The sequence below is a fragment of the Cyclopterus lumpus genome, chromosome 6, assembly GCF_009769545.1.
Source record: "Cyclopterus lumpus isolate fCycLum1 chromosome 6, fCycLum1.pri, whole genome shotgun sequence".
In the NCBI taxonomy this organism is placed as follows: Eukaryota; Metazoa; Chordata; class Actinopteri; order Perciformes; family Cyclopteridae; genus Cyclopterus; species Cyclopterus lumpus.
In genome coordinates, this window is record NC_046971.1 from 10945262 (window position 1) to 10972907 (window position 27646).

The following is a 27646-nucleotide window of genomic DNA, read 5'->3' on the forward strand; positions in this document are numbered from 1 at the left end:
TTAAATTAATTTGTTTATCCTTTGTACAATGAACCAAAATAACCCAAAAGGGAATAGTACTTCTGATTAATTTACAGTTTTTTTAAGGATGTATGTTATGTTATATGGGACCACTAAGGATAGATTTCCTTTAAAACAGTACAATCAAACTAATAGATGAATACAAATTGAAAACAGAAATATGTTCTTATTTTAATCAACACATTCTTTTGATAAAGAAATTCATTAATTTACACAGTAATGGATCTATAAAAATGTAGTTGATTCTAGTATTTTGTATATTTCCTTTTGGTCTTCACAGTATGGTGTAGATGCCAGTTTTACACAATTTGACAACAGTGCACTGTTTAATGTGACATCCAGAGCAAAAAAAGGATGTTTTAAATCTTTTTGAACAAATGATGGTTTCTTTGCACTGAACATAACATATACTTAATGTCAGAGGTCTTAAGCTCTGACCTGCACTAATTCAAAATCACTTACAAAAATGTTTCACTGTGTTAATATTGTCTTTCACTTGTAACTGACAAAAACCTGCCTATATTCTCTTTTTATTCGTAATGTCACAGCTTATTATTGAACTTCATCACTATAACTTTTGATGATACGATGCTGGATTCGACAGGGCTGTGTGCTTGGAATAAACACCAACATCACAGCGTGTAAATTAGCATTTTATTCACCTTGTAAGTTGTGATAAAAATTAAAAACATCACTGAAGACCAAAACATAATTTGATGTGTACATGTTGTTTACACAATTTGTCAATTTAAACAATGTTTATGAAGTATTATTTATCATTTGTAACACAGATACTAATTTGTATGATTTTTATATAAAAAAGAAATTACATTTCTTCCCTGGCTGGATCTATAGTTTGCTTTCATTTATGAATAAACACATTTATTCTATGGATGTCAAGTTTTTTTTTCCATCCTGGGTGATCGCTATGCCTGACCATTTTGTTATATAAACTGATATGCATGAAAGAGTGAACAGTGAATTCAAGCAAACTCAGTTATAGGCATAAGTGTATCCTTTCATATCATACAAAATCCACATTTAGAAACATACATTTTCCAAAATGTGCACGTATTCTATATTTCCAATTATATTCTGTAGATGCTATTTTGTAAACAGTGAAAACATATTAATATCCGTGTTAGTGTTCATTCATTTACACATACCCACACTATTTTAGCAGATCAGCATCTCCTTATGAATTAAAAAAGAATTATGCAAAAACTGCCATTGATACTTAAAGTGAGTATGTACAACGTCTGGAAAATGTTCTAGTATTTGTATTGTTGCTGACATACTGGGCACATGTCACTGGCAGCAATGCAGAGCAACTACAGCTTACTGCACAGTTTCTACAGATATCCAGACGCATGGTCATGAGACTCGTACATTACATACAACTTGGTTAACAGTCGGGCTTCGGGTCCCAACGTGCACAGACCCCATTTGTAAAGATGACATCTGCTCATACGTTCAGATGGAAACAGGACAGGTAATGATGCGATCCTCCAGCATCACGCTAAGCACCAGAAAGATAAAATAGAGAAGGAACATGGTGAACCCCAGCAGCTTATTCATCTTCCACTTACAGGATGCAATGGAGATGATGACCAAGAGGAGCATGATAAAGAGCAGCACGATGGCACAGAAGAGTCCGTTGCTACTGACAGCTACTGGAGCAAAACTGTGGAAGGATGAGTACAGGAGCCACGGTACTGGAAGGCTTTTGAAACAAAGTGACAGAGAGAAATGTGAGACAAAGAAATGTATCAACTGAGTGTTCATCAGCATTTCCTTTCTCAATCGTGACACATCCGAATATCGGAGCTCACCCCACTGTGATGTCAAAGATGTTACTGCCCACAGAGCTGGACACAGCCATGTCCCCCAGGCCTTTACGTGCCACTATCACACTGGTAATGAGGTCAGGGATGGACGTCCCTGCAGCCAGGATAGTCAAGCCCATAATCTCCTCTGAGATGCCGATGGTCTCACCCACCTACAAGTGCAAATGAGAGTGCAGAGTGGAAAGAAGAAGGAAGAGTACTCACATGTTTTTGTCAACATGAAAATAAATACCCACAATACCTTGTGCCTGAGTGGACTATCATGAAACACAGCAATGCACTTCAACTTCCATGTCTCCTGTTAGTACAGTAACTGACCTGATGAGCCCACCACACCATGAGGTAGGAGAAAACAGCAATCCACAGGATGGAGCCCAGGAAGGTGGCCGCAAAGAATTTTCTGGATTTCTGTTGGACAAAGTGAGTGATGTTAAATCAAAACACAGTGATGAGGCATTTAAAATAACGCAGCAGGGATGCGTGCAGGTCTATACCTGGTTGCGAACATCTGGAACTGTGAGCCACAGAGGGAAGATTATGGGCAGCAGGAAGAGGTAGGTGGCTTGTTTACGTTGTGTGTCAGGCCACTCTAAAGACAGAGGTTCATCCTCTTGCTCCAATTCTTTCTCCCCCTCATCTTCATCTTCCTCCTCCTCCTCCTCCTCCTCCTCTTCACTGGACTCAGCGCTGTCTTCATCGCTATCATCTTCATCACTGTCAGAGTCTCCTGAACCATTGTCTCCTGCTGGCACATCCTCCTGAAGTGTTGGGGAAAGAAATCATGGTGGACAGTAGAAGGAGAACAGAAATAAAAGCAAAGACCAAAGAAGCACCTTTGCCTGTTGTAACTTCATGCATTGACTCTATTGACTCTTACATAGACAGCTATCAAAGACTGACTTCTGGGCTTTTTGATAACCAGGACATTGGAGAGTACCTTCTCGTCCTGTGGTTGCTCCGTCTTCTCTGTTTCTGGGGCAGCCTTTGGCTCTTTGACTGGCTCAGTTTTACTTCCACCATCTGCAAAAGGAATTTGCAAAAACATTGTGCATTTCCCTGATGCCTCTTACTCATTCAGTTATCTAAAAGAACAGTCATTTTATAAGCCTTTATGACCGGTCGTGGGGAGAAATGCAGTGAATGTGTTGTTAGGACTTACGATATATGAGGTCATCCTCATGGCGACTGGACTGAATGAACTCACTGTACTGTTTTTATGTTGTCACCTGTATGCAACTTGATGTCTTGTATTTTATTTACACTACCCTATAGCTTCATTTTTTACAACTTGTCACCCATCTACAGGATGCAGCAAGCAGCATAACATTACGCGAAAGACATGTTTTCTAATTGGCTGCAATAAACCTTATATTATTATATTATAATAGAGGACATGTATTATACACATCTAATATTTCTGTCACAGCACCTGTTTGACTCACTCAGTTTACGTCTTTAATTATTTTGGCTGTAGGCTTTTTGCAGCCCACATGATGAGCAGCTTTCATGAGCAGACTGAAAGCTTAATGAAAGGCACCTTATCAGTCTTATCAGTGGATGACCATCACATCCTTCCATGTTACCTTCACTTTTGTCTTGAGTTTTGCTCTTTGCCGTCCGTCTAGCCACATTATTCATAGTCTCAGCCTCATCCTTAAATTTCCCTACGAACAATCAAACAACCAAAAACAAAAACGTAGAAGAATTCTGTGATCATGTGATAATATATACAATAATGTCACAGTTTCACAGTTATATGGAAGACAAATAAGCAGTCACATCATCCGGGGTCAGGCAAAGAGCAATATATTGGCAGTGTTACATCAAAAACAACAAGCATCATAGTCCTTACTTCCGAACAGAACAATGTCATGAGAGGGCGAGAGAGCGTATAAAAGGAATTGCACAACACAGCATCAGGTTCTTAGTGTTTCTCTCCAATTAAAACCTAATATACATGAATGCTACTGATCATTTGTCTTTATTAGAAACAGGGATTTGTTTCAAATGGAAACAGATATTATTTTCTAAAATAATTTGCTGTTCCTTTTGAACCAATGTCCGAATGAAAACACCCACCTTAAGCAAGCATAACTTCTAGCAAAGGTCAAAATAGGTAACCATGATATAACATAACAAAGCATGTCTTACTTACCCCCCTTTTAACTGAGCCCATATTAAAAATATATTTGATTAATCTTTGTGTCTTTTACTTTGGTAGCACATAATTTTCTAGAAAAGCCACAGATATTCTTAATGTTGCTTTGGAGGGGGTTGATACAGGCGCTGATAGCTGTGATCCAGAATTTAGAGGCTCATTCATAGGTTTGATTATTGTGAACGTCCTGGAGTAGTGGAGTGTTTACAACCTGAGAGACGAGCAAAGCAGGCGCCAGGGCCACAGGTACACAAAGTGAGACACACACAGTACCGTGGTCCTGCCTGACAGTGTGATCTTGTAGCGTGATGCAATATAAAGCTACTGTAACCTCACTAATATATCAGGAATAACACTGGGAAAGCTGTCTAAGACCAGTATTTCACCACATTGTTTAACAGGCTGGTAACAAAACAATGTTAACAGATTAACACAGATTTAAGAACACTTTTTTGTACGACTCTTACATACAGAAATTGTCTACAAATTGAAATAATTTTGTAATCAACAAACATATTTCTGTTGACTAATATCATATAGCTTTGGGTGTCCTAAGAATCTTTTTTAATAAGTGTGGGCCGACAAATATATCCCTCCATAGACTGAGGTAGGTATTTATCTGCTTAGCATCAATCTGGATTTAGTGCTGTCTTCATTTGCTAATCCGTTTTACAATGAGAAGGCCGTAGTCCCCAGACACTCAATACTAGAGCACTTTTAAAGGGAGACAACAATCAATCGTTATGCCAATCAGTGTAGAGATATGGTACTCACCCTCTCTTAGAGGGTCTAATGTGTGGATCATAAGTTGGAAGATGGTGTTTCGCATGGTGCTGTTGTGTAAAGAAGCTGAGCTTCCCCCCCGCAGAAGGGATGGCTTCAACTGTGGAAAGAGATGGCTGAGGTCATAAATTTAGCAAATCACAATAACAGACAGTGACACATCAATGTTAGACAATTGTGTAGTAATGTAGGTCAGGTCTGTTTTCGTGAGCAATTACTTGTTTTCTCGATGTTATGATGTACAAAGGTCAATAAGACGTAGAATTAGAGCTACATGAACACTGTGAGTGCCTGTGAGGAGGCCGTTTTCTTTCTGCAGTGCATTTGTTGGTTGTTGTATTTTGTACCTTTGACCGATGCTTGTCCTCTGGAGCAGGTCGGGCATTATCTTCAGGGTCCATATTTGTCTGCGTGCAACAATGTTTTTTCAGTCATTCAATGGTAGGGCTTAAATATTAGCATACGCTGTAAACTATGGTGTTATGCATTGCTATTTCACATTTTGCACACTCTTGGGGTCTTGTTAGTTTTCCATGTCAGTAAAAGAGATGGAGCTGAGTGTTGTGTATGGAATTATAATGTTGTGAAAATATCCATCACTCTGTAAAAACAAAAAAATTCTCACTATAGTATGTTTATGTATGATGTGAAATAGCATTTTCAACACATTAAATCATTACATTTGCTCTTGAGGAACACAGCTCCACCAGTAAAACTAGCTCAACAAAGTGTGCACAAATACTGTGGCTTCACTGTGTGTAAATTAAGCCTCAATCACACTTATCAGGGTTAAACACTGTATATGTTGATGCTACAGCTTGTAAAGAGACTTAACTCCTCAAGGATCAATTTGCTGTGGCTTTTGGTTCAATGCCTTTGCTAGTAACATGTCCCTTTTTGACAAGATATATCATAAGCAATGAGTAATGTGAATTTTTGTTTCAGTTATAAATGGGTGTATAACAGAAGCAAAACAACGTTGGGCCAAAGTCTGGACACTATTAGTTATAACTCTTCAGAGTTTCTAAACCCATCATGTTCTGTCACAGGAGTTCTTACCTTTTCCGGTTCTTCCACAGCAATAATTCTGACAATGTTCTTGTTTTTGAGGAGTATGGCCTTGAATGTCCGCTCTATTTGCACATTGAACTTCATGAAAGTCACATAGAGAGTGTAACAGGCAACCAGCATTGTGCTCTCCCACCACATTATGACATTATCCATGAAGAAGATGATGAGTAAGATGAGGCCAACTATGTAGAAGGATACATCTCTGAAAAGTGGCCACCAGGTTAGATGAAGCACCTCCCGTGAAAACACAGCACACATTCCAATCACGAACAAAATGTTGAAAACTGCAGAACCAACAATTGTGCCGATACCCACATTGCTGTGGGCAATGAAGACTCCTATTAGGGATGTGAAAAGCTCAGGAGCAGAGCCTCCGGCAGCCATGAAGGTGGCTCCTGCTACATCTTCAGAGATGGCTAACTTGTCTGTGATTACCCCCAGTGCAGGAACAAAGAACTCATCACACACAATTGCAAGTGAAATGAACATGTACATCATCCCAAAAATATGGAGGATCACCCAGCCTCGTCGACGGTCATCAATAGAAAAGATATCTTCAGGGTATTCACCCTTTATATGGGGAGCGTCACCAGGAGAAGCTGGAGTGATGGTGGCCACAGGATGAGCTAGAGCTGGAGCTGGAGCTGGTGTGGGTGTGGGTGACTCTTGTGGAGGCTCGGGGGCCACATAGATGCAATGCACAATAGTCCGGTTTTTAGTTGGTGATGGAGGAGATTCAGTGGGGGTCACTGCTTTAAAATCTGAAGTTGAATCTGAGGTATGTGCCACATGCATCTCTGGTGTTGTTTGATCTGTGGGCTCAATTTCCTGTATGGCAGTGAGAGGTTCCTCCAGCCCCTGAGTTTCTACTGTAACCTCCTCAACCCCCTCTGTTGAACCTTCTCCAAAATCCTCTCCATACTGAGACATTAGCAAAGGCTCGTACATTCTGGCACTGATGGTCAGCTGGTAGAGCGTACAGAGAAAAACCCCGGAAAGGAGAAACAAGACCCGGCTCAGCTGCAGTCGCTTCCTTCTTGTACAATACATGTTCCTCCAAAGCAGTGATGATGCTGGCTATGGAGAATTAAAGCTGCATAAATGGGCTTTAGTAGAGGACAAGTCCAGCTCTCTCCCCTGCAGACCATGGGGTGACAGAATGTAAAACTTCAGCAGCATGTTTCATGTCATCCTCATCTTCTTGGAAAACCTGCCAGCCTAGACAAAATGACATTTATTTAGCAGGCGGCACAACAGTATTTTTTTTTATTTGAAAGCATGTGAACTATTCAGACAATGCACCTAATCAATAAATATATAATGTCTGTCACGGCATTATGTGATAAAGACAAACACAATAGCCAAATAAATAAATCACAAAGAAAAACTGGATAATCACTCAAGTAAATGTCACAACACACATCAATCACAAAGAGAAAAAACAACACCATCCATTTAATTAAAGATGCCGACTTACCACAGAACCAAAGTCTTGATAAGTCAGCGGTGCAAAAATCTCCAAAGCAGATTTCTGCTGTTGATTATCGCAGCACAAGCAAAAGTCCAAACTGTTTCCAATGGCCCCGGAGTTATGTAGGACACAGGACAGGTCCTCATAGTGGATCAGCATAATACCTAATACCTGAGGTCTTAAGAGGATTATGTGCATTGTCTCGCTCTCACTTTATCATGAGCTTACAATATTGAACTTATTGCAAAATAAAAATGATGCTTTTGTCTAATGCAATTATGTTGCACAAATATAGCATACACATAATTGTATGAAGCCCGATATGGACACTTGGGATTAATACTGTTTATATAACAAACATAACAATTTGAACTGGAGAGAATAACTTCCAACTCCTAAAATGTTTAACATTATATCCATATTTTTTTTGTGCCAACTTCTTTCAGCACAGGAATGTGAAATTTCCCATTTAAATTGTGTAACCTCATCACATAGGATCTATTTATTTGAAGGTACACAGCTTTCACCCGGACGGAAGTAGTGATGCATATCTCAACACAAAGGGCCTCAAACCCTGAACCCTCAGGGACTTACTGACGTCACATGTTAAGTGGTTGAGTGTGAGAGGCTGTGAGAGCTCTACATGGTGTAAATACGAATGGGACAGCACTTTGCTGCAACATATCACTTTACCATTACTACGATAGCGATACCTTTAATGTCGGCCAGTGGAGAAAACAAAAATCTAAACAAACTAAAGAAAAAATGTAACATATTATCTTTATTAACTAAACTTAAACAAGGCATTATATTTGAATAGTGTTGGAAGGCGCCTGAGAGGTCCCTGTTTCATGTGGTCCTAGTGCCTAAGTTCTCCTGCTTATTTTATTTTATTTTTTATATATATATAACGTTTTCGGAATGTAAAAAGTAGAGGAGTCCAATATTTTTGTATCTGAAAAATGGAGGACATATCTTTCTGTGTCAATTTGTCATCAGAGAAAGCGGAACAATTCCAAAGAACAAACAGGAACTACTTCTTCCAAAGTACACTGCTGTCGCCCGGACGGAAGTAGTGGTGCACAGTCAAATACACAAACACTGATGGCGAGCGAAACGTTGAATGGCACGTAGCTATATTTAGTTGTTGTCATATTAATTAATCACTTTATAGTCTAACTTAAGGATAGTTATCTTCTCACAATTGATAAATAGTAAACAAAACGTTGTTTCCGTTTGGTCTTCTGGCGTTACATTACAGAATGCTAGCGTCTGCTAGCCAACATTTGCTAACCTCTACTGTGACCATAGGTTGTGACATGTTTTCTTTCTCTGAGCTTTAATGTCGTTAATGGTCGTAGTTTCTTAACACGCTCCCACAGAGACAGTAAGTGACACCATTTAATGTTACGTTCGCTAACTGTTCATCTTCCTCTTAATTCTTTCTTTCTTTTCCTTCAGTGAGAGCACATTGGTGGGTCCTTTGAGTCCATTGTATTGTCGGTCATAGATATAATCAGGGCGCCATGCCTACCGTGGTCTTGATGGACGTGTCTCTGTCCATGACACGGCCAGTGTCGCTGGACGGCAGCGATGAGTTTCAGAGGAAGAACCTGGCTGTCCACGGACTAAACATGTTGTTTGAACACATGGCCTCAAACTACCGCTTGGAGTTCACATCGCTGATGGCTTTTTCTTCCCTCTGGGAGCTCTTGGTGCCTTTCACCAGAGATTACAATGCATTACAGGTAAACAAACTATATACATAACATATCCTCATATGAGAAATTCATTTTGAAAAGTCAAAGCAGGTTTTCTCTCCTGAGTCACTAGCTGATTTTGAACTCAGATAAGACAGCCCAAAATTGAAGGATGAACTAATGAATTTTCTTCACAGGAGGCTCTGGGCAACCTGGAAGACTATGACAAGACATGTGTTGAAGCAGCTCTCAATGGAGTTAGTAACGTGGTTCAGCAGGAGTGGGGCAGTGCCTGTCCCTGCCAGGTAAATTGGCAGATCCTTTATACAACATCATCACACCTCCTTGATAAAGCTGGTGTGCCGTCAAATAATGTTTTCATAGTGATTTTATCAATCTGTACCCATTTATTGCTGCATAGGGTTGGTTATGTTTATGTACCTCTTTCCTTTGTCCTGCAGGTGGTGCTAGTTACTGATGGATCTCTTGGTATTGGAAAAGGTTCCTTACGCCACTCCCTCCAAACACAGAAGCATCGAGGGGATGACAAGAAGTTCCCACTCCCTTTCCCTTTTCCTACCAAACTGTTCATCATGTCTGTAGCCAATGCAGAGGAGGTACTGACTGAGTCAACAATTGATTTCTACTTATTTGCATCTTGACCTGAACACAGTCCGTGTAAAACTATGGAGGAAATATGATCAGATACCATGCAACCACAAGCAGCTTGTCATAAACGAGATCTAAGGTTATTGCTTCTACTAGGCCTTGATAGATTAGATATTGTTGAAGAAATCTTAGGATGAGACAGAGGCAGTTTGACAGTACCCTTCCCTGAATTGTGATGTAAGTGATCTTCAGAATACAGGAACACCTGCACATCCCTTTACAGTTCTTTGAGCGAGAGTACTTTGTAATGTGTCCACATGGCCTTTGAAACATACTTGAAGCAGTGATTTAAAGACCAAAGACGATATTTGACCTTGGTAGAAAATATATATATTTTTTAATCCTCCACTACTGCATTGAGCACATTCGTGTTTGTGTTATTTGTGTCAAGCAGTTTTATCTTGTGTACCTGGGAAGAAGCAAATTTAAAATTAAAGCTTATGACAATAAGCAACGGAGAGCGCAATAGATTTAACCATTGCGAATCCTTGTCTTGTGTTATTGCAGTTACAGATGACTGATGCCATGGACAACTTGGAGGAGCTACTTCGTCTCAGCGGAGGTGATGGACAGATCTTTACTATGGAGGGACCACTTTGCATGAAGAGTGTACAGGCTATGTTTGGGTATGACCCTTACTGGGATATAATCCAGAAAGAAATGTACTTTTCAATATGTATATGTTTACTGAGGAACCTTTGCCCATCGAATGTCTTTGTATGTCTTCAGGAGGCTGATTGATCACGCGTACTCTCCCTTCCATGCTGTCCTGCATTGTGGGAACTTGTCCTCAGACGTTCAGGTGTTCCCTCGGCCTGAGCCTATTGTGATGGATGAAGAAGTGGAGCCCATGCCCCGATCAGTCAATATAGGTACCCAGCTGACTTCTAATTTCACAATTTAGAGTTCAAGTTAAACAATGTTTCCCTTCATCAAATCTTTATTCTCTTTGTACTTGTTTCAGATTTGGAAATTGTGGGCTTCATTGAAATTGCTGACATTTCCAGTCCTCCTGTTATTTCCAGACACTTGGTATTACCTATTAATGTAAACAAAGGTTAGTGTTGAACATTGTTTTTGTTGTTTAAGGAAAACTAAACATTCATAGACAAATCAGCTGTAGACCTCTGTGCTTTTGGTGTAACACATTTCCACAGAAAATATCCTGATTCTGTTTAAAGCAGCAGATTGTTTAAAATTGATTTTCCCCAGCATTGTATGTCCCCATACCTAAAGTTGTTACCTGCTTCAAGAAAACACTATTTACTACGGTTTACATTCATCCACATCTTTTTGCAACAAGGACAGCTCAGATTGTGCTGATATTATAATAATATAATATATATATAAGACACAAATGAGGAGAACTAAACAACAAGTTTCAATAAGAAACAGACTAATAAGAATGACTAAAAAAAACAAAAAATAGTTTAAACAAAGCATTTGTGATGCAAATATTTTGGAAACCCAATTTTTACACAGATAATTGTCACCTTCCATCATCAAAGTAAACACATCTTTCTTCAAAACACAAATCTAGATCAATGATCCCTTAGTATGCAAGATTATGGTATTTTCAATGTGTTTTATTTATATTGCTTTCAGAGGTGGATGAAGTTGGCACAGGAACCACAGATGAGCTCGAGGAGGAACCCTCTGCCAGTCAAATGGCAGGCAAAAGTCCAAACTTTTGTGTACTTTTACATGGCAGCCTTAAGGTAGAGGGCATGGTGGCACTGGTTCAGCTGGGGTGAGATGCAACAGAAATTTTATATTTAACATATTTTAATTCTGTTCATAATGTTGTGCATTTAATATATTAAGATACCTGCAGAGTAAAACAATATATAATGAAAAGGCTTAAATCTAGTTTGCCTTTCCTCAGGCCAGAGTGGTATGGCATGCTGTACTCCCAAGCAGACAGTAAAAAGAAATCAAACCTGATGATGTCTCTGTTTGAGCCTGGTCCAGAGCCTCTGCCTTGGCTGGGCAAGATCACTCATTTGGGACCAATATCGGGTAACCGGTCACCCCTTTCTAGTTTCTCTGCAGAGACATGTCAACAAGAACAAAACATTAGCATTTTCTTTTGTTGCACTGTTCATACACTCCAGTGTCTGTTCCTGAAAGCATAATTTTCAGTGTAAAACTTAGCATTTCTTATGACACTGACAATCCTTGTTAGGCTAAATCATTGTTGCTGCTTTTACTACAGTTTTTCTGTTCATAATCAAGCACTTCATAATTTACAGTTTTTGTTTGGCTGACTTTGATCCTGATACTGACTTCACTCTGTTTTATGACCGTCCTGGTATTTCAGAGGCTGCTGAAAATCCCTATGGAGAAGATGACAGCAAAAGTCCTTTCCCTCTGCAGCCGTCAGCTAAACGAAGCTACGCCCAGAATGTCACTGTGTGGATTAAGGCCAGTGGACTACAGGTACAGTACAATCACTATAAAAGCAACAATGTTTAAGTCACAAGATAAATGACAGTTGGTTTCAGTTGATAGGTCTTATTTACTTGCCGTCCTTGGTTTGTGATCCCATGCCCTTACTGGAGGGAGTGTTGTCTCTCAATGCATTGCAGCTAGGGCCTTTTTCAATGAATGGTATCAAAATTTAGAGAGGAATTAACTGGTTAAAAAGTAAACTGAATATAGCAATATTATATACTACTACAGTGAGATTGTAACGATAATTATTAGTGTGCGTTGGTCCACCCATCCATCTCCATTCATACATTCAACTTGTAAAAACCAAAACAATATGGACATTTCAGATCATCCAAAGTATGTCGTTCTAAGTAATTAAACCTAAATTGAATGTATATGCACGACCAACACTAACCATCCTGACGATCTAAACACTCACAAGTTGTCAACATAGTAATTCCATCTTTACTATTCTTTTCATTTGACGCAAGCATGACACTTGTTTATGAGACATACAGCTAGTCTTAAACATGTGTTGTGTTTTAGATCAGTTCTTAAATGATTGTTCCTCAGTTTTAGGACTATGTTCAGTATCAAAAGCAGTCAAAGCATAGTTCTGGTCATAATTGACTTAACCCTAGTGTGGTGTTCATATTTTTGTTAATCAGCCAGTGTTTGTGCGTCTGGTGGACCAGCTGCATTTTTGTGTTTTTAATTAAACACAATCAAACAATTTTATGTTAAAATACTCAACAGATGTTTACTTCATCCCAATTACAAGCAATATAAACAGAATATATGGTTAACTGAAACCGAGGAGAGGCAATCCCATTCGTAACTATATTAGTCGTGGGATTCTTTTTATAACATAGTATAAGACTGTGGGTCAGTGGTTAGCAGGTCCGTCTTTCAATCAGATCGGCGGTTCAATCCCCACCTCCGCATGCCCTAGTCGATGTGTCCTTGAGCAAGACACTTAACCCTGAATTGCTTCCCGTAGCTGAATGTAAGTCGCTTTGGATAAATTAAATGTTGTGTAATAAAGTAGTTGAAGGCTGTAGCTGTGTAAACGTGCTTATTAGTAAACCATCCCTACTGATAAGATTCCTGAATAAGTGCCAATTTAGTCTGTCTCTCATGTTATTATGCTATCATTCTACAGACTGATGTCCAGAAGATCCTAAGGAATGCAAGGAAATTGCCGGATAAAACTCAAACCTTCTACAAGGTAAATCTAGCTGAAAATGCCTCTGAACCTAAACTTTATTTTCCTAATTCAACTTACTGTTTTGATTTTTGGATCTGCCAGGAGCTGAACCGTCTTCGGAAGGCTGCCTTGGCTTTTGGTTTCTGGGAGCTCCTGAAGGGAGTGGCGGACCTGTTGGAGAGAGAGTGCACCTTGCTGCCTGACTCAGCCCATCCAGATGCTGCTTTCCAGCTCTCCCATGCCGCACAGCAACTCAAACTGGCCAGCACTGGTGACTCCCAGTATGCTGCTTTTGATCACAACATTGCTCCCATGCACACAGACTTCTCCAGCTGAGCCACGTCTGAATTAGAAGATGACCTAAACTATAGTATCCTCAGCCTATATGTGTTTAAGGAAATCAAAAGGGGCTGCTTCAAGAACTCATCTGTGGAACCTAAAGGAGTCAGATTGATAACTTAGATTTCTTATTTGACACTCGAACCATGGTGAAAGTTACATAATGAGGTCTGTAAAATGTTAGCATGGTCTTTTCTTTACATGTTCTTTTGTAGGACTGTTTTCACAAATTGACCAGATAGCACTTTTTATTCAGTCTCAAATAACATTTACAGGTAACCTTTGAAATGACTTATTGTTGGCATTTAAAATTCAGGTGAAAATAATTCAATAAAGCGGGGAAGGCATACAAAGTCTACATAGCAAGATATTATTGTACAGAATGAACACAAAATTAACAACGTTCTTTGATTTTAGAAGTCACCCATGTAATTTTCCCTGAGGTTTGTTGGAGGGTTCAAAAATCAGTAATGTTAACAATTATAGTATTTGTTCAGGATGTTATTTTCTTCATTCATACAAAAATGACTCTTGAATAGTAGCAATATCACTGCAAAAAACATTAAAATAATCATAATCAATATCTATGGCTTATTATAGATCTTCACTTATCTATAAAATACAAACTTACATCTTAGAGAAATTAATCACCAGTTTGCATCATCTATAGGATGTTCATGTTGACCACAAATTAAATTATTTTTGAGACAAAAGAAAAACAACTTCTCGCAACAAAGTAGGACTGATTAGAATGGAACATGTTTTATGAGAATCATTTAAAACATGTTATCTTGAAATAAGCAGGCAGCAAAGGCGTTGTGTTGTTGGTGCTGAATCTCAATTTGCTTTCCTCTTTTTGGTACGGAAGCGCCTCTTCCTCTGCTTGTGAAGATGACGGAAGTTGATAAACAGTCCTGAAGAGGGGGCGGTAAACCAAAAACGTTATCAGAACAAAGCTACTAGATCAAATACTTTGCTTCAAGATATATATTAATTTGATTAAGACTTACCCAGAAACATGAGGACAAGATAGACGTGCAGGACGTAAGAGAAGCTGATGGACGCACCGACAGCTTTCGGCAGAGGAATGCTGAAGAGTTTAGTCTCGTCAAAGATGGGAATGGATTGTATCACAGCAACAGCTACAAGAGATTGGGGAGATATATTTAAGTACTTGTATGAAGAATGATTCATTCTGAGGGACATAAACAAGCTCACCTTCAGCTACAACACCTAATGGGTACAGTGGTATCCAGATTGTGTACCGCAGCCATGTGAGGGTTTTCCACTCTGTATTGAAACAGCCCAGCATGTAAAATGGATACCTGAAATTGGATCATGTCAGTTTTAGTGAGGAAACACAAGTTTTTTAATCAACTGACAATCAACTGTTTGGCATTTATTATGGCATATACGCTGTCATGTATAAATACCCTTTCATCTGGATGAACCCCCAGCATTTTGTACAAAACATGAATTTATTTTGCAAACCCTTCATACAAAACAACATTTTGTAAAGATAACTTTTTACAACCTAAAAGCATGTAAGACTATTCAACAATATAGATTAGTCCTCTCAGCCATTTAACTGGAACAAAATGAGCTTTTGTGCCAGGCCCCAAGTTTTAAATAGCAGTGTATTTACCATATTGCTTAAACTTCTATATCTTATATCCACAATTCAGCTGAAGGTTATGTCCATTTAGAGAACCTTTGGTGTGATTTTAAATATTGACTTTATACAGAAGATTGTGCTGAGACATTGACTTAAAATAATGATCAGAGCTTACTAAATCCAAACACATGACTGTTCACCACGAACAATTCAAGAACTATATTATCATAACACATGTACAGTAAAGTTGCAGTTGCGTCAGCCTCAAATGTTGCATTGCATCAAAAACTTCACACACAGTATGACAAACAATGACAAGGCAGAGTCATAATTACCTAAAAATCTCAATGGCGCTCCACAGATAGAAAACGAAGAACACAACCGGCTGGTTGTGCATTTCTTCCACACTACCAAAAATGATGAAGAGAATGAAATTCCTTCCAACCACCTAGTAAAAGAACAAAACCCACAACAAATAGTTATTAGACTGAACATGTATTTGGTACAGTTAAAAAAAAACAGGTGACACTGCACATCAAACAAATGAGCAATCCATACCTGTATAAGAGTTGGAATAACGCCTGTCCGGACTACACCAAAAGCAGCGTTGAGGACCTCTACTGCTGCAAGGATCTGGCAGAAGAACATCACTTCCGATATGGTGTGAAATGTGTCGTACAGAGAATCTGACATGAGAGTAGTGTTATAAATAATGGGTCTTGACAGGCTTTTGAGAAGAAATTGATCAGAGAAGTTAAAACATTAAAAAAAAGTTAAGCCCAAGAAGTTTTCCATTTCCTCACCTCGGCCAAAGATGAAGAGCCGCACGGTCATGTTGACAAAGATCCAAGAAAAACCAAGAAACTGAACCAGATTATATACAAACAACATTCCTGTTGTCAGGCTGACAAACCCTGAAACATTTAAAAGAAAGATAACACGTTGAGGAAACTGACAATAATCCTTCAATCCTAAACTTGAACTGCTACAATTGAATGAGTAACCCAGTTGAATCATACACCATGGAAATATTGAACATTTGAAAAAGCAGCGTATTGTTTGTTTCAGGATTTGAAATATCACCAACAAGCTCTGAACTATGAATTGTAAATTATCTCACACACACACACACACACACACACACACACACACACACACACACACACACACACACACACACACACACACACACACACACACACACACACACACACACACACACACACACACACACACACACACACACACACACACACACACACACACACACACACACACACACACACACACACACACACACACACACACACACACACACACACACACACACACGCACGCATCCAAACAGCTGTGCACTCACCTTTCTCTTCATGCCGCTGAGACTTCAACTTGTTCTTTTTTTCCTCCTTATCAAAATAAAAAATATGAGTGTTCAATCTTTGGCTTTGTTATCAATAATACATTCTTAGTCAGTCAGACATTTTGCAATATTGACCAAGGTATTCAAGACAGCTGTCAAACGGGTGCTGCGTGTAAATGTCCCTCAGATGCAAAAACATAATTCTCACCTTTTCCCGGATCTCCATCTCAGCATCTGACTCGTCCAGCCAGCGGTCAAAGTCCGGTGCCAGGAAGACTGGTTTGCGCTCCTGTCGCGTCAGTCTTTCCCACCAGCCTCGCTGCTCTTTCTGCAAAGTAATATTCACATGCCGCTGCGTGGACCTGTGACTCACCTGGACACACATTTAATGAGCAATCAACACTACTAGTAGGCATAGGTGAGGAAGGAGCAGTAAATATGGACTGGTCTTTAAATGGAGGACATACCTCTGACTTTACAGGTAAAAGAAACTCCAAACTGAACTCGTATTCATTCTGTCCTTTTGCACCATGGCCCTGGGCTACACACAAAATACCACAACAATGTTACAAATCATGAACTTCTTCAAACATTTTCATTGCAGAATGAACATGAAGTGTCTGTCACCTCTAAACTGAAGCACTTGTTCATGTACATGGACATCAATATTCTGCAAAATGAAACAGGGGCAGAGGGTGAGGCTTATACTTCCTCTTACAGGGTTAGAATTCAAACATTATATTACAACATGTGCACACTATAGCGGAAGAGAGACAACAATAACATATTTAAAGCATATTCAAAACAATAAAGCTCAGGCTAGTTTACATATCTACAATCCATCAACAACAGTGACATTTAATTATGAGCTACAATCATTTCCTTGTTTGAAGAAACATATATATATATATATATATATATATATATATATATATATATATATATATATATATATATATATAGTACTATAAAAATGCAGTACTATAAAAAACAAACTGTATCAACTCTCACCCCAAATCATCACGCATGTTTCCATTCAATGAAGCACTGTAGAAGCATTTCCAGGCACCTTTACCCTTCATTTGCCTGATTGAATATTAACCTTTAGAGGCAACTAATAGTGCACGAGCCTGAGGAAACGTGAGCGCAGGCAGTTTGTGTTACCCCAGCAGCTTCTCTGGTTAGCTCACCTGGGCGTCTGTCAGCTCCACTCGCAGGTAAATTTCTTCATGCCGTTGAGCCCAGGACACGAGAGGTGTGAGCGGCATTCTTCCGTCTTTTGGTTCAACCAAATATATCAGGCTGGACGAACACTGAATGGTCTCATCGCTTCCTGCTACCCGCGGTGACGGGCATCAGCAAACACCCAGAATATTACGCGAACGCGCGCTCGCAAACCGTCAACGTAGCGACGTGCTCGTGCAGGAGACAGAGCCGTCGCTCGTGCTCTCCTCTGATTGGCTGGCGGGGAATATTTACGGAAATAGTTAGGTGGAGATTGATTAACGGGAGCGACCGTTTTTTAATCGACCTATTCTAGTTGATATACTAATATGCAGAAAGAGGAGCATGTTTCCGGTCAAAAAATTGGTTTGTCCAAATCTTGCGGGACATTTTGTGTTCTGGTTGGCGTGACGGGAAGCGTTGCAGCATTGAAACTGCCTCTTTTAGTATCCCAGCTTCTCCAGCTCCCTGGGGTGAGCTACTTCGCCTTCATTCGTTTATCCAGAGCCTGCTTTTAACCACCGGCTCTCTTTCTGTCTCAGTTAACTTGCACACCGAGTAAATGCCAATGCACCCTCAGACATGATTGTTTCCCCACGCGGCAGACAGCACAACTCCACCTGAAGCAAGATGGAGATATTGCAGCTGTATAACACATCACAGTGTAATCTTGTTGTTGTAGTTCTATTGGTCAGCGACATTATTTAAACTCTAGGAATGAATGTATCTAGAATAGTATGTAATACAAACAATTTAATGGAAAAAGGTCATAAATCGTCATAGTATAGCTTGCCATAAAAATGTCATAGCATCGTATAACACACTAAAAGCAGTTTGGTAAAGTAGTACAACAAGGAGAGCCCCCTTGATGTATGGTATTAATTTGGTCAGCCTACACTTTATAACAGTGGAGCTATTGAATAACGTTTCCATAAAATATCTTTAGAAATTCATATAAAATATTCAAAATACATTGTAATCAAAATTACAGCTGTAGTACAGCAAGGAGGAGCCCCTTGATATATGGTATTCATTTTGTCAGCCTATACTTTATTACAGTGGAGCTATTGAATATAATTTCCATAAATTAACTTTAAATATTCATAATAAATATTCAAAATATTTTCTTTCAGAAATTACAGCTGTAGTACAACAAGGAGGAGACCCTTGATATATGGTATTAATTTTGTCAAACTCCACGTTATTACAGTGGAGCTATTGAATATTTTTTGAGTATGCATTTTCCGGATTGCACTTTGTAGACGGTCCCTGCGCTCACGTCTCCCAGCTGGCGGCACATTGAGACCAATGTTATTAGTCCAGCTCGGAGATCGGCCCGTTTTGGAAAAATGAAGGTTGTAGCTTGTTGTCGACATCACTACGGTCACAGAGAGATGTCGTTAGTCTTTTAACTCTGTTTCGTGAATGAGTTATTGAGCCGGGAAGTCCGAATCTGTGAATATCTTTCCAACTTTACCGAACTACAAAAAGCTAATCAAAATTATCTTTAAAAAGTCGTACTATAGTTTGCTACAAAAAAAAGCAAAAAAAGTGATACCATAATACGATAATAGTGTGTGTCCCTAGATGTGAAGTCAAAATCACATGCCTGGTGTCATTGGGCAAATCTTCCTACACAATTCTGTGAAAGGTGCTAAGGTTTTCTAACATGTAAGACCCATAACATGGTCCCTAAGATAAGATCAGTTACTCAACCTGTGTATGAGTTTCTTCTTAGTTTTCCACCTTTTCAACACTATAGCAACACTAAAAAGTGATTTAAAATCCCTTTGACTGTTAATGTCTTGTTTTATGCTTTAGGTGGATGTCAGAGTAGTCACCACAGAGCATGCCAAGCACTTCTACAATTCTGCAGAGGTATCAGTAAAACTCTACAGTGACAAGGATGAGTGGGAGGTAATATATTTTTTTATGTCCTAGTGTAGCCAATATTAACTGACATATATTGGCATACGACTTTTTAAGGTACCTAGATGCCCTTAAAACATAACTTTTGAAATCTTAAAAGAATATATGCTAAATGACATTGAGTGATTTTGAAACTGGTCTAAAGTATCATGCAGCGAGGAAGTGAGAAAGTGAGTGAGTCGTTGGTTGCGTTCCTAACAGCATGTCTCTGTACTAGCTGTGGACTGAGAGAACTGATCCTGTGTTGCACATTGAGCTACGACGCTGGGCAGACCTACTTGTCATTGCCCCTCTTGATGCCAACACTCTTGGAAAGATTGCAAATGGAATTTGTGACAATCTCTTGGTAAGAATATGGAATGATTATGTGAATACCTACAAAAATGGTATGGCAAATAATATTTCACAACATGATTTCTAGGAAATTATTTCCAAGTTGATTAGTCTTTGTCTTTGGCAGACATGTGTGGTTAGAGCCTGGGATACCATCCGCCCTCTCCTCTTCTGCCCTGCAATGAATACAGCTATGTGGCAGCATCCCATTACAGCCCAGCAGGTATCCAGGCTCGCAGAGTTTGGATATGTGGAAATCCCCTGCATTTCTAAAAAGCTAGTATGTGGAGATGAAGGTGGGTTAACAAATATATAGTATCTATAACCTCTACTTTCACCTTGAGATGTCGCAGAATGCAGGACACTGTTGAAGCAGATGTAGGAATGGAAGTGAGTCAACAAGTTGTGGGTAGCAGTACATATGACCATGTGATAGATGCTATATGGCGTGTATCATATGGTCATATCTGACCACGGACTTCAAGCTTTCAACCAGAGAGGATTCTGTGTTGCTATGTAGCATACCTACAGCTTTGGCATGCCTTCAGCTTAACATAACAAAAAATATCAATCTGCCTAACCTTGATTTAATTACTTAAACATTTTAGCTTGTCAGTTATATTTGTGCTTTTTCTTAGAACATACTTAAAACTTGTGTTTGCAAATCCAATCCAGTACAAACATACATTCTGAGTATCAGACCTAAGAATGAGCTCTTCAGCTAAGAATCACATTAAAGGCAGTTGGGTAAATGTACTGTTACTGTTTCCCACTAATTTGAATGAGGTTGGCCGAAGGGGTTGAATATGTTTGTTTTCAAGCGACATCCATTGAGAAGTATTAGATTGTTTGATAAAGGATTATGAATCAGGTTTAACAAGTCATGTACCGACGGTGCATCAGATCAGAAATTATTGTCAGAATTGCTTCGGGGAGAATACACTTGCAAAGGTTCTTCCAGCATATTAACAGGCAACACTTTTGATGTCCTTATTTACATCATTTGCTTTGTAAACTACTTTATTTGTTATGTGTTTTGTGGTAATGAGAAAAAGTTCAAAACGTCCCTTAAATGACCCGGCCAGCACATTTAGATATGCAAACCTTGGGAGTGTAGAGGAAATGTTCATCAAAGTGTGTTTGTGAGTATGGAAAAAGTGCATAAGCAGTAAGTACAGGTTTGCATCTTCATTGTATCATCACTTCCAGGCACTGACTGCTAATCTATTCTTTCCTTCAGATGGGGTTTGTGTAACTCTGTAATTCTTTACTTTGTTGCAGGTAAAGGGGCCATGGCCGAGGTATCGACTATTGTCAGTGTTGTCAATCAGTATCGTCAGAAACCAGATGAGACATCTCAGAAAACATGCACATGACATTGTATTGTACATTCAGCTGGCACCAAAACAAATATAAAATAAGCATGACGACTTGCCTACAAAATGAGTTTGTGTCCAAAGCCCCAGGCTCCGACACACTGTGGTTTTCATCCAGTTTTCTTTTTATTGTTTGGATTGTGTGGGTGTATCGTCATTGACTGGCATCTTCCTGACTCTTCTTCACGGTGATTCCCACACTGACACACTGGAATGTCTTTTGTGTCAGAATTGGGAAAATACTGTCAAAGTTTAAATACATTTGGATGAAAAACACTGTTTAGAAATAGATTCCAACCATGTTTGTAAATGTTTTATTTTCTAATTTATTTTTCTCTTTCACGGCTAACGTTGAACCCCATTTTCCCATGTTTTGTATTTAAGTGACAAAGTAGAAATAGAAGTAGAAATTTGTCCAGTATTGGTCCAGTGTGACCCCTGACTGGCACGTGTTGTTCTGATAAGTGTCAAAACAACATTAGGGAAAATAAGCCTACAGGGAAATAACACGTTTTTCTTTACCTTATGCTTGATCTGGCCTGTTTGTTATTGTGTCCAAGTCCCACTCAAGGAGAGGTCTCGTTGTGAAATCTGAATATTGAGCAGCAACAGCTCCCATCTTTGCAGCTGTTATCCTCTATGGACCTTATAAAGCCACAGCACCTAAATGAACGCCAGCAATCTCCAGAGCTTTACGCCCTTGAAGCAGCTGGTTCAGCATCCTCTTCCTGTTGCCCCTCCTTCTCTCTCCTCACCTGCTCTTCAGTCTGAGCTCTTTAGCCACATTCATAGGCTCACATCACTACGGGCGGCCTTCGAATTCAAAGACCTCATGCCCATTGTCGAAATCGTCAACATATTTAAACCATGACATCATAAATCTGTAAAATAACACTAAGGTATGATTTCTGTACAGAAAACGCATGTGGGAGAAGTTTGCCTCTCTTTGCCAGGAATCTCCAAAGGTCCAGGCAACAACAGGATCCTGAGTACATTCAGGAAAAGATCATACTTTGGGTCGAAGGGGTAAAAAGCCCTCAAGGCAAACTTCTCCAGTGTGTGAGATTAACAGTTTTTTAAAATGATCTGGTGATTTTTGTGTCCGTGAGGCAGGAGTGGCCTTTTGGGAACCGTGTTGACTTACCATGAAATAAACATTTCGGTCGTTTAGCCTTTCTGTCACATTCTTGACTGTTTTGAACAGGCCTACTACCAACTTTGTGTTTCACTCTTGTCCTCGGCATCTCAACCACAGCCTGGCTGTTTTCCAGCAAACTGTTCTGTTTGTAGTCTTTTTAAAAGAAGAAATGTTTATTTTCTGGTTAGTTGACACGGTTCCCGAAAGGCCACTCCTTACGCACGCGAACATCACCAGTTAATTAAAAACTCCTTTATCTTGCACCCCGACATTCACATTTCCACTGTTGTCTTCCAGCAACACGTCCCCTTGCGAGATTTCCAAACTTTTTTCCTCCACGATATATATATATATATATATTTACACGTGTGTATATATGTGTGTGTATATATATATATACGTATATGTATATTTATATATACGTATATATATATTTATATATCCGTATATATTTATATATCCGTATATATATATATATATATATATATATATATATATATATATATATATATACGGATATATACATGTATATATATATATATACATATACGTGTGTATATAAATATGTAAATATATATTATATATATATATATATATATGTCCGTGGAGGAAAAAAACAATGATTTCTATATATACTGTAGGTATATATTATTTTTTAGAAACAACACTTGAAGGCACTTGCAAATGACAAGTACATGACAAGTAGTACAAATTGTAAAACATACTTGTTTTATTTTGACCTCATTACATGAGATTTCATGAAACATATATTTTTTCTTTTTTTTAAATGACAAATAAATAAGATGAAATATAACAACCGTTATCTGGAGAGCACAGACAAATAAAACATAAGCAGCATAAATGTTGGTTTTAAAAGAAGGGTTGACTGTTTTAGAGAAGAGACATTTGAATGTGTTGGAAATAAGTGCTTGTTTACAGCTTTATGACACTATAAATAATATGTAATTATTTTAATAATAGTGGCAAAAACAAGCACTTTTAGTGGACATTCATGACGGTGCCATCTTGCCCCCATACATTGCGGCCATTCCTCAAAACTGGACCAATGGCGGAAATTGTTGTCCCCTGTAATCTGTTAGGCAAAAGAACATAAGCAAATAGGACACTGGTTAAATTACTTTATTAGTCAAATGTCTTGCAAATTGAAGGCAAAAGAGGGTTTTGTTATATTGTCATTATAGGTTTCATCAGCACTAAGTGTAACAATTTGGGGAATTTCAAACATGCTGTTGTTTGAGAAACAAATGTCCACTGTGCTTAAAGCAACAAGTTCAGCAAACATGGTCATTATGTACTAGTTGTAAGTCAATACATGCATGTGCTAATTAAATCATACATTTTAATGTGTGTGATTTATTGTAGTTTGAAATACCCTTTTCTGGCTTTACTGCAAGACACATAACATAACAATATCATCTGAGGTATGTTTTCCCCAGATTCAGTGACAATTGGCAAGTAGTGTCTTAATTTGGTAAATTTGTATTTAGTGTATGGAGACAATATTTCTGATTAATAATTTTAAAAAAGGTCCTTATAATATTGTGGCTTAGATGAGATATAATTCTTTATAATTTTACAAAGTGCTTTTAACCATGTCTGGAAGCACTAAAGGTTAAAAGTGATGAAACCCATAGTTTTACATGTTTATCTCTGTGAAAACTCATCCTAACAAACCAGCCTGGATTCTGTCACGAGAAGACAGAAGAGAATGTCAAACCTAACCAGACAATGTCTTGTTTATATATTAGTGAGCGGAAGCAGATGGTAACAACTGTCTTGCTTTTGTTAAACTGTAACAAACTCAGCCTTGGAGATACTGTATGTCTGCTCTGCATTATTATCATGTTGAACAAGAAGTACTACACCACACTTTTAAGATCTAAATACTCAAACATTGTCATCCAGTAAATACAAACAGTTGGTAATAACATAGTTGCAAAACAGATTCACAAGCGCTGTGGGGATAAAGTTGATTCTTCTGTATTATACCTTTTATTGTTTTAGGGCACTCTTTAGAAAAAAAGTAGTATTCCTGATCACATGCATCACTTAAATGTATTTCTTTGTCATTAAGCTGTAGACATGTACATATATCCAAAACATTGAAATATCTCTTTACTGAAACAGTTGCTTTAAAACCAATATTCGTGCTGTTAATGTTTTTTGTTTGTCTCTGCTCTCCAGATACCAGTTGTTATATGTCATCTTAGTTTATGTCTGTTGCCACAAAATCCTAGGGAGGCACGGAGAATTTGCTTTGCAAATAGCCGGGGGCATTTATACTGTTGAGCTGACGAGGTTGCAGCACATGGAGGCATGTGAATGGCTCTCCAGGCCAAAAACATTCTTCCTTGAACTAAAACCTGTCCTGCTGTTATTGGCTGCTGTGGGATTCCATTAATGAAGCTAAAAGAGCATTACATCAGCCACCACGATAAGGGCGGTGTTGCAGAGACCTTGGGCAGCCTGCAGGTGTGCCTAATGCGCATAATAACACTGTGTTCTCACAACTATGGAAAAATCATCAAAACTACAGATAGGCTTTAGTCAGATGCAATGTGCTCTTAAAGACTAAACATATACTACGTTTCTCTTCTGCTACTTAAATGAAGAAGTTTATTACAAGAACTCACTAACTAAACAAAGTCTCCCAAAGATATATTGCAGGACAAAAAAGTTATTCCCACACATTCTAATATAAATACTTTTGTAAATGAAGGCTTACGTAACCAAATATAAGAAAAAGCATACCAGCTCAATCACCATACTGCCTTCATACTTCTCTAAATAATTAGCTCACTTACTTAAAACAAATTAATTATTACTTTGATCGTTCCAATCTCAATATAAAAAGAATATATCACAACCTTTTGATCGCTACCTTCAGATATTAGTAGCTTCCTTTAATCATGTCCACATTGCAGAGTAATGACTTTTCATAGTGCATAGAATCTGTGGAATGACAGATACGGATTACACCTAGAGAAACGTGTTCTCTGTGTCAATGTGTGCAATCACACATAATCTTGTGTGTCTCTGGGCTCAGCATGTACTCTTTGGCCTCTGGGAATATTCAACAGTGTTTCATCAGAAACTACTTCCTGAGAGATCACCTGCTCTACTCCCCGTGTCACCACATCTCACCTTATCGACTTTAAAAGTGGCAACCACAATTAGAACGTGTGACATTAATATATATATATTATGTATACTTATAATGTGCTGTACTTTACAAACGCAATTGTAAAGTTGCGTATTTGCCATTAGAATAAATATAAATAATAAAGTCATAATGATAATAATATATAAATAATTGACAATAAACATCCTAATAAAAGTCCTGTGAAGCAGATGGTATAAATGTATCATTCTTTTTGATGGCCCCATGGACCAGAGACTAATAACCCTTCTTCAAAATCATTTGTTCATCTTAATAAAGGTTACGATTATCTGCTAAATGTTTGCTATGGATTATTAGGGTGTATTCATTTGATATTTAACAGAGGAAGTTTCATTGAGATAAATAACCTTCAACAAGACAGTACTGCCAATTATGCTGAAATATTTGCTTAAGGAAATATGAGGCAGCAGATTACTTACTAAAAGAAAGACCCAATCAAATAGTTGCTTCATTCTGTGTTATCATTCACTAACTTGGCTAGACCAGAAATGTCAGAGAATTTCTGACACTTTGCACTATGTATTTGCCTTCCAGTGCACATAAGCATTTAATGCAGTATTTTTGCCTGTAAGATTTGTGCTGCTGCATCCATATGACACACGGTTCGCCCCTTAATGCTCTGTGTTGGTTGGCCTTAAGCTGTAATGCCATGGTAACTGGAAGTAAGGGAGATGTGAAAGCTCTCTGTGGGGAGAAGTTCTTGCCTCCTCTCCTAAGTCAAACCCCCTGACGAGTGTCTCTTTACCTGCGAGGCCACAGGGACTGATGGAAGCTACCAACTTGTCTAGACTAAACTGTGGCAGTCTCACAGGACACACAAATTAGACTCCAACTCACAGGTGAGGAGGGACTGGGATGATGCAAGTGCAACAAGAAATTAAGTCATTCAGAGGTGAAGGCAAGTGGAAGAATTTAGGCTTACAGTGATGCAGAATTGTCTGTATTTCAGCATAGTGACCTTCTGCTAAATTAAACTTAAATGTTAAATGTTAAAAACTTCAATTAAAAAAATGTCCCCCTGGGGATGAATAAGGTATCTATCTATCTATCTATCTATCTATTTATCTATCTATCTACTATTGATATTACACTGTAAATTAACGTTGTACATGTCAACTAGGCTCATGGACAAATGTGGGGCAATTCTGTATGAGGTAATAGCTGACCTGGTTTTATCTTTGGTCGACTAATGTCAACCATTAACTACTAGATGAGTTCAACAAATGGTAATTCTGTGCTCGAGAAGTGATATAGACTCTTTATTTCTTAAAATCCAATACCTCATCGTTTTGCTCTACAGTTCATGGTGACATGCAGCCGTTGAGGGATACAGCATGGTACCCGCATGTGTTTTAGCCATGTTATAGCAAGCCTACCATAATGCTTTTTAATGATCAAATTATGAAAAAATGAATTTCCTTTGTGACTCCAAATCCTTTGTTTTGTTGGGTCTTATTCTTCATCAAAAGCTGAATAGGATGATTCCATTCACTACTCTGTATTATAGTTCTCTTTGTGCACTATGATAACTTACAGGAGCTTTCAAACTCTTTTTTTATAGCTATATATAAAAAAAACGATGTCGTATAGTTCTACTTCCATGGAATGAAATAATATTGATATCGGATTTGTTCTTATCTTTGGAGATTGAGAAATCCACGGGGGGGGGGGTGGCTGTGTTATCTGGCAACGATATAATTAAACTCAAAGTTGAACTGGGAGCTGAAACACTAAGATAGAGAGAATAAAAGTGAGGAGGAAAGCGGGAAC

At 38.5% G+C, this 27646-nt stretch overlaps 4 protein-coding genes across 7 annotated transcripts; 2 read left to right on the plus strand and 2 right to left on the minus strand.

Annotated features, from left to right (window-relative positions):
* Positions 1–952: 952 nt before the first annotated feature.
* On the minus strand, positions 953–7060 carry slc24a1 (solute carrier family 24 member 1). Its single transcript, XM_034535381.1, has 8 exons — positions 5869–7060; positions 5157–5216; positions 4801–4909; positions 2806–2888; positions 2363–2626; positions 2187–2276; positions 1854–2020; positions 953–1744 (listed from the first exon to the last, which is right to left on the minus strand). The coding sequence occupies exons 1-8, from the start codon at positions 6928–6930 to the stop codon at positions 1495–1497; spliced, it is 2085 nt and encodes a 694-aa protein (XP_034391272.1). The 5' UTR covers positions 6931–7060; the 3' UTR covers positions 953–1494.
* A 1331-nt stretch (positions 7061–8391) lies between these two features.
* ints14 (integrator complex subunit 14) lies at positions 8392–14057 on the plus strand. Of its 4 annotated transcripts, none has more exons than XM_034535383.1 (12): positions 8392–8477; positions 8813–9099; positions 9249–9356; positions 9513–9668; positions 10228–10346; positions 10450–10592; positions 10685–10777; positions 11326–11470; positions 11606–11739; positions 12041–12159; positions 13316–13381; positions 13463–14057. In XM_034535383.1, the coding sequence occupies exons 2-12, from the start codon at positions 8878–8880 to the stop codon at positions 13694–13696; spliced, it is 1539 nt and encodes a 512-aa protein (XP_034391274.1). In that variant the 5' UTR covers positions 8392–8477; positions 8813–8877; the 3' UTR covers positions 13697–14057. The 4 variants fall into 4 exon arrangements, with proteins under 4 accessions (XP_034391274.1, XP_034391273.1, XP_034391278.1 ...); XM_034535382.1 differs by having other exon boundaries at positions 8406–8738; XM_034535387.1 differs by having other exon boundaries at positions 8406–8738; positions 8862–9099.
* Positions 13930–18067, minus strand: hacd3 (3-hydroxyacyl-CoA dehydratase 3). Its single transcript, XM_034535388.1, has 11 exons — positions 17865–18067; positions 17302–17344; positions 17142–17215; positions 16883–17047; positions 16675–16720; positions 16118–16228; positions 15873–16000; positions 15650–15762; positions 14918–15024; positions 14710–14841; positions 13930–14613 (listed from the first exon to the last, which is right to left on the minus strand). Exons 1-11 carry the CDS (start codon positions 17940–17942, stop codon positions 14537–14539), a joined length of 1074 nt encoding a protein of 357 aa, XP_034391279.1. The 5' UTR covers positions 17943–18067; the 3' UTR covers positions 13930–14536.
* Positions 18068–18159: 92 nt separating this feature from the next.
* ppcdc (phosphopantothenoylcysteine decarboxylase) lies at positions 18160–21590 on the plus strand. Its single transcript, XM_034535224.1, has 5 exons — positions 18160–18371; positions 19720–19815; positions 20045–20173; positions 20288–20456; positions 21442–21590. Exons 1-5 carry the CDS (start codon positions 18228–18230, stop codon positions 21534–21536), a joined length of 633 nt encoding a protein of 210 aa, XP_034391115.1. The 5' UTR covers positions 18160–18227; the 3' UTR covers positions 21537–21590.
* Positions 21591–27646: the final 6056 nt, after the last annotated feature.

Bases quoted from the DNA above. Each gene is read 5' to 3' on its own strand.
- slc24a1 (XM_034535381.1), bottom strand. From the start codon at position 6,930: ATGTATTGTACAAGAAGGAAGCGACTGCAGCTGAGCCGGGTCTTGTTT. The intron at 5,217-5,868 runs GTAAGAACTCCT...TGTTGCACGCAG, and splicing joins CTGTGGAAGAACCGGAAAAG to ACAAATATGGACCCTGAAGA. The intron at 2,021-2,186 runs GTCAGTTACTGT...TTGCACTTGTAG, and splicing joins TGGTGTGGTGGGCTCATCAG to GTGGGTGAGACCATCGGCAT.
- ints14 (XM_034535383.1), top strand. From the start codon at position 8,878: ATGCCTACCGTGGTCTTGATGGACGTGTCTCTGTCCATGACACGGCCA. The intron at 11,471-11,605 runs GTGAGATGCAAC...GCCTTTCCTCAG, and splicing joins GTGGCACTGGTTCAGCTGGG to GCCAGAGTGGTATGGCATGC. The intron at 11,740-12,040 runs GTAACCGGTCAC...CTGGTATTTCAG, and splicing joins TCATTTGGGACCAATATCGG to AGGCTGCTGAAAATCCCTAT.
- hacd3 (XM_034535388.1), bottom strand. From the start codon at position 17,942: ATGCCGCTCACACCTCTCGTGTCCTGGGCTCAACGGCATGAAGAAATT. The intron at 16,721-16,882 runs GTGAGAATTATG...TATTTTGATAAG, and splicing joins AGATGGAGATCCGGGAAAAG to GAGGAAAAAAAGAACAAGTT. The intron at 16,001-16,117 runs GTGAGGAAATGG...CTCTCATGTCAG, and splicing joins GCTCTTCATCTTTGGCCGAG to ATTCTCTGTACGACACATTT.
- ppcdc (XM_034535224.1), top strand. From the start codon at position 18,228: ATGCAGAAAGAGGAGCATGTTTCCGGTCAAAAAATTGGTTTGTCCAAA. The intron at 18,372-19,719 runs GTGAGCTACTTC...TTTATGCTTTAG, and splicing joins AGCTTCTCCAGCTCCCTGGG to GTGGATGTCAGAGTAGTCAC. The intron at 19,816-20,044 runs GTAATATATTTT...TCTCTGTACTAG, and splicing joins GTGACAAGGATGAGTGGGAG to CTGTGGACTGAGAGAACTGA.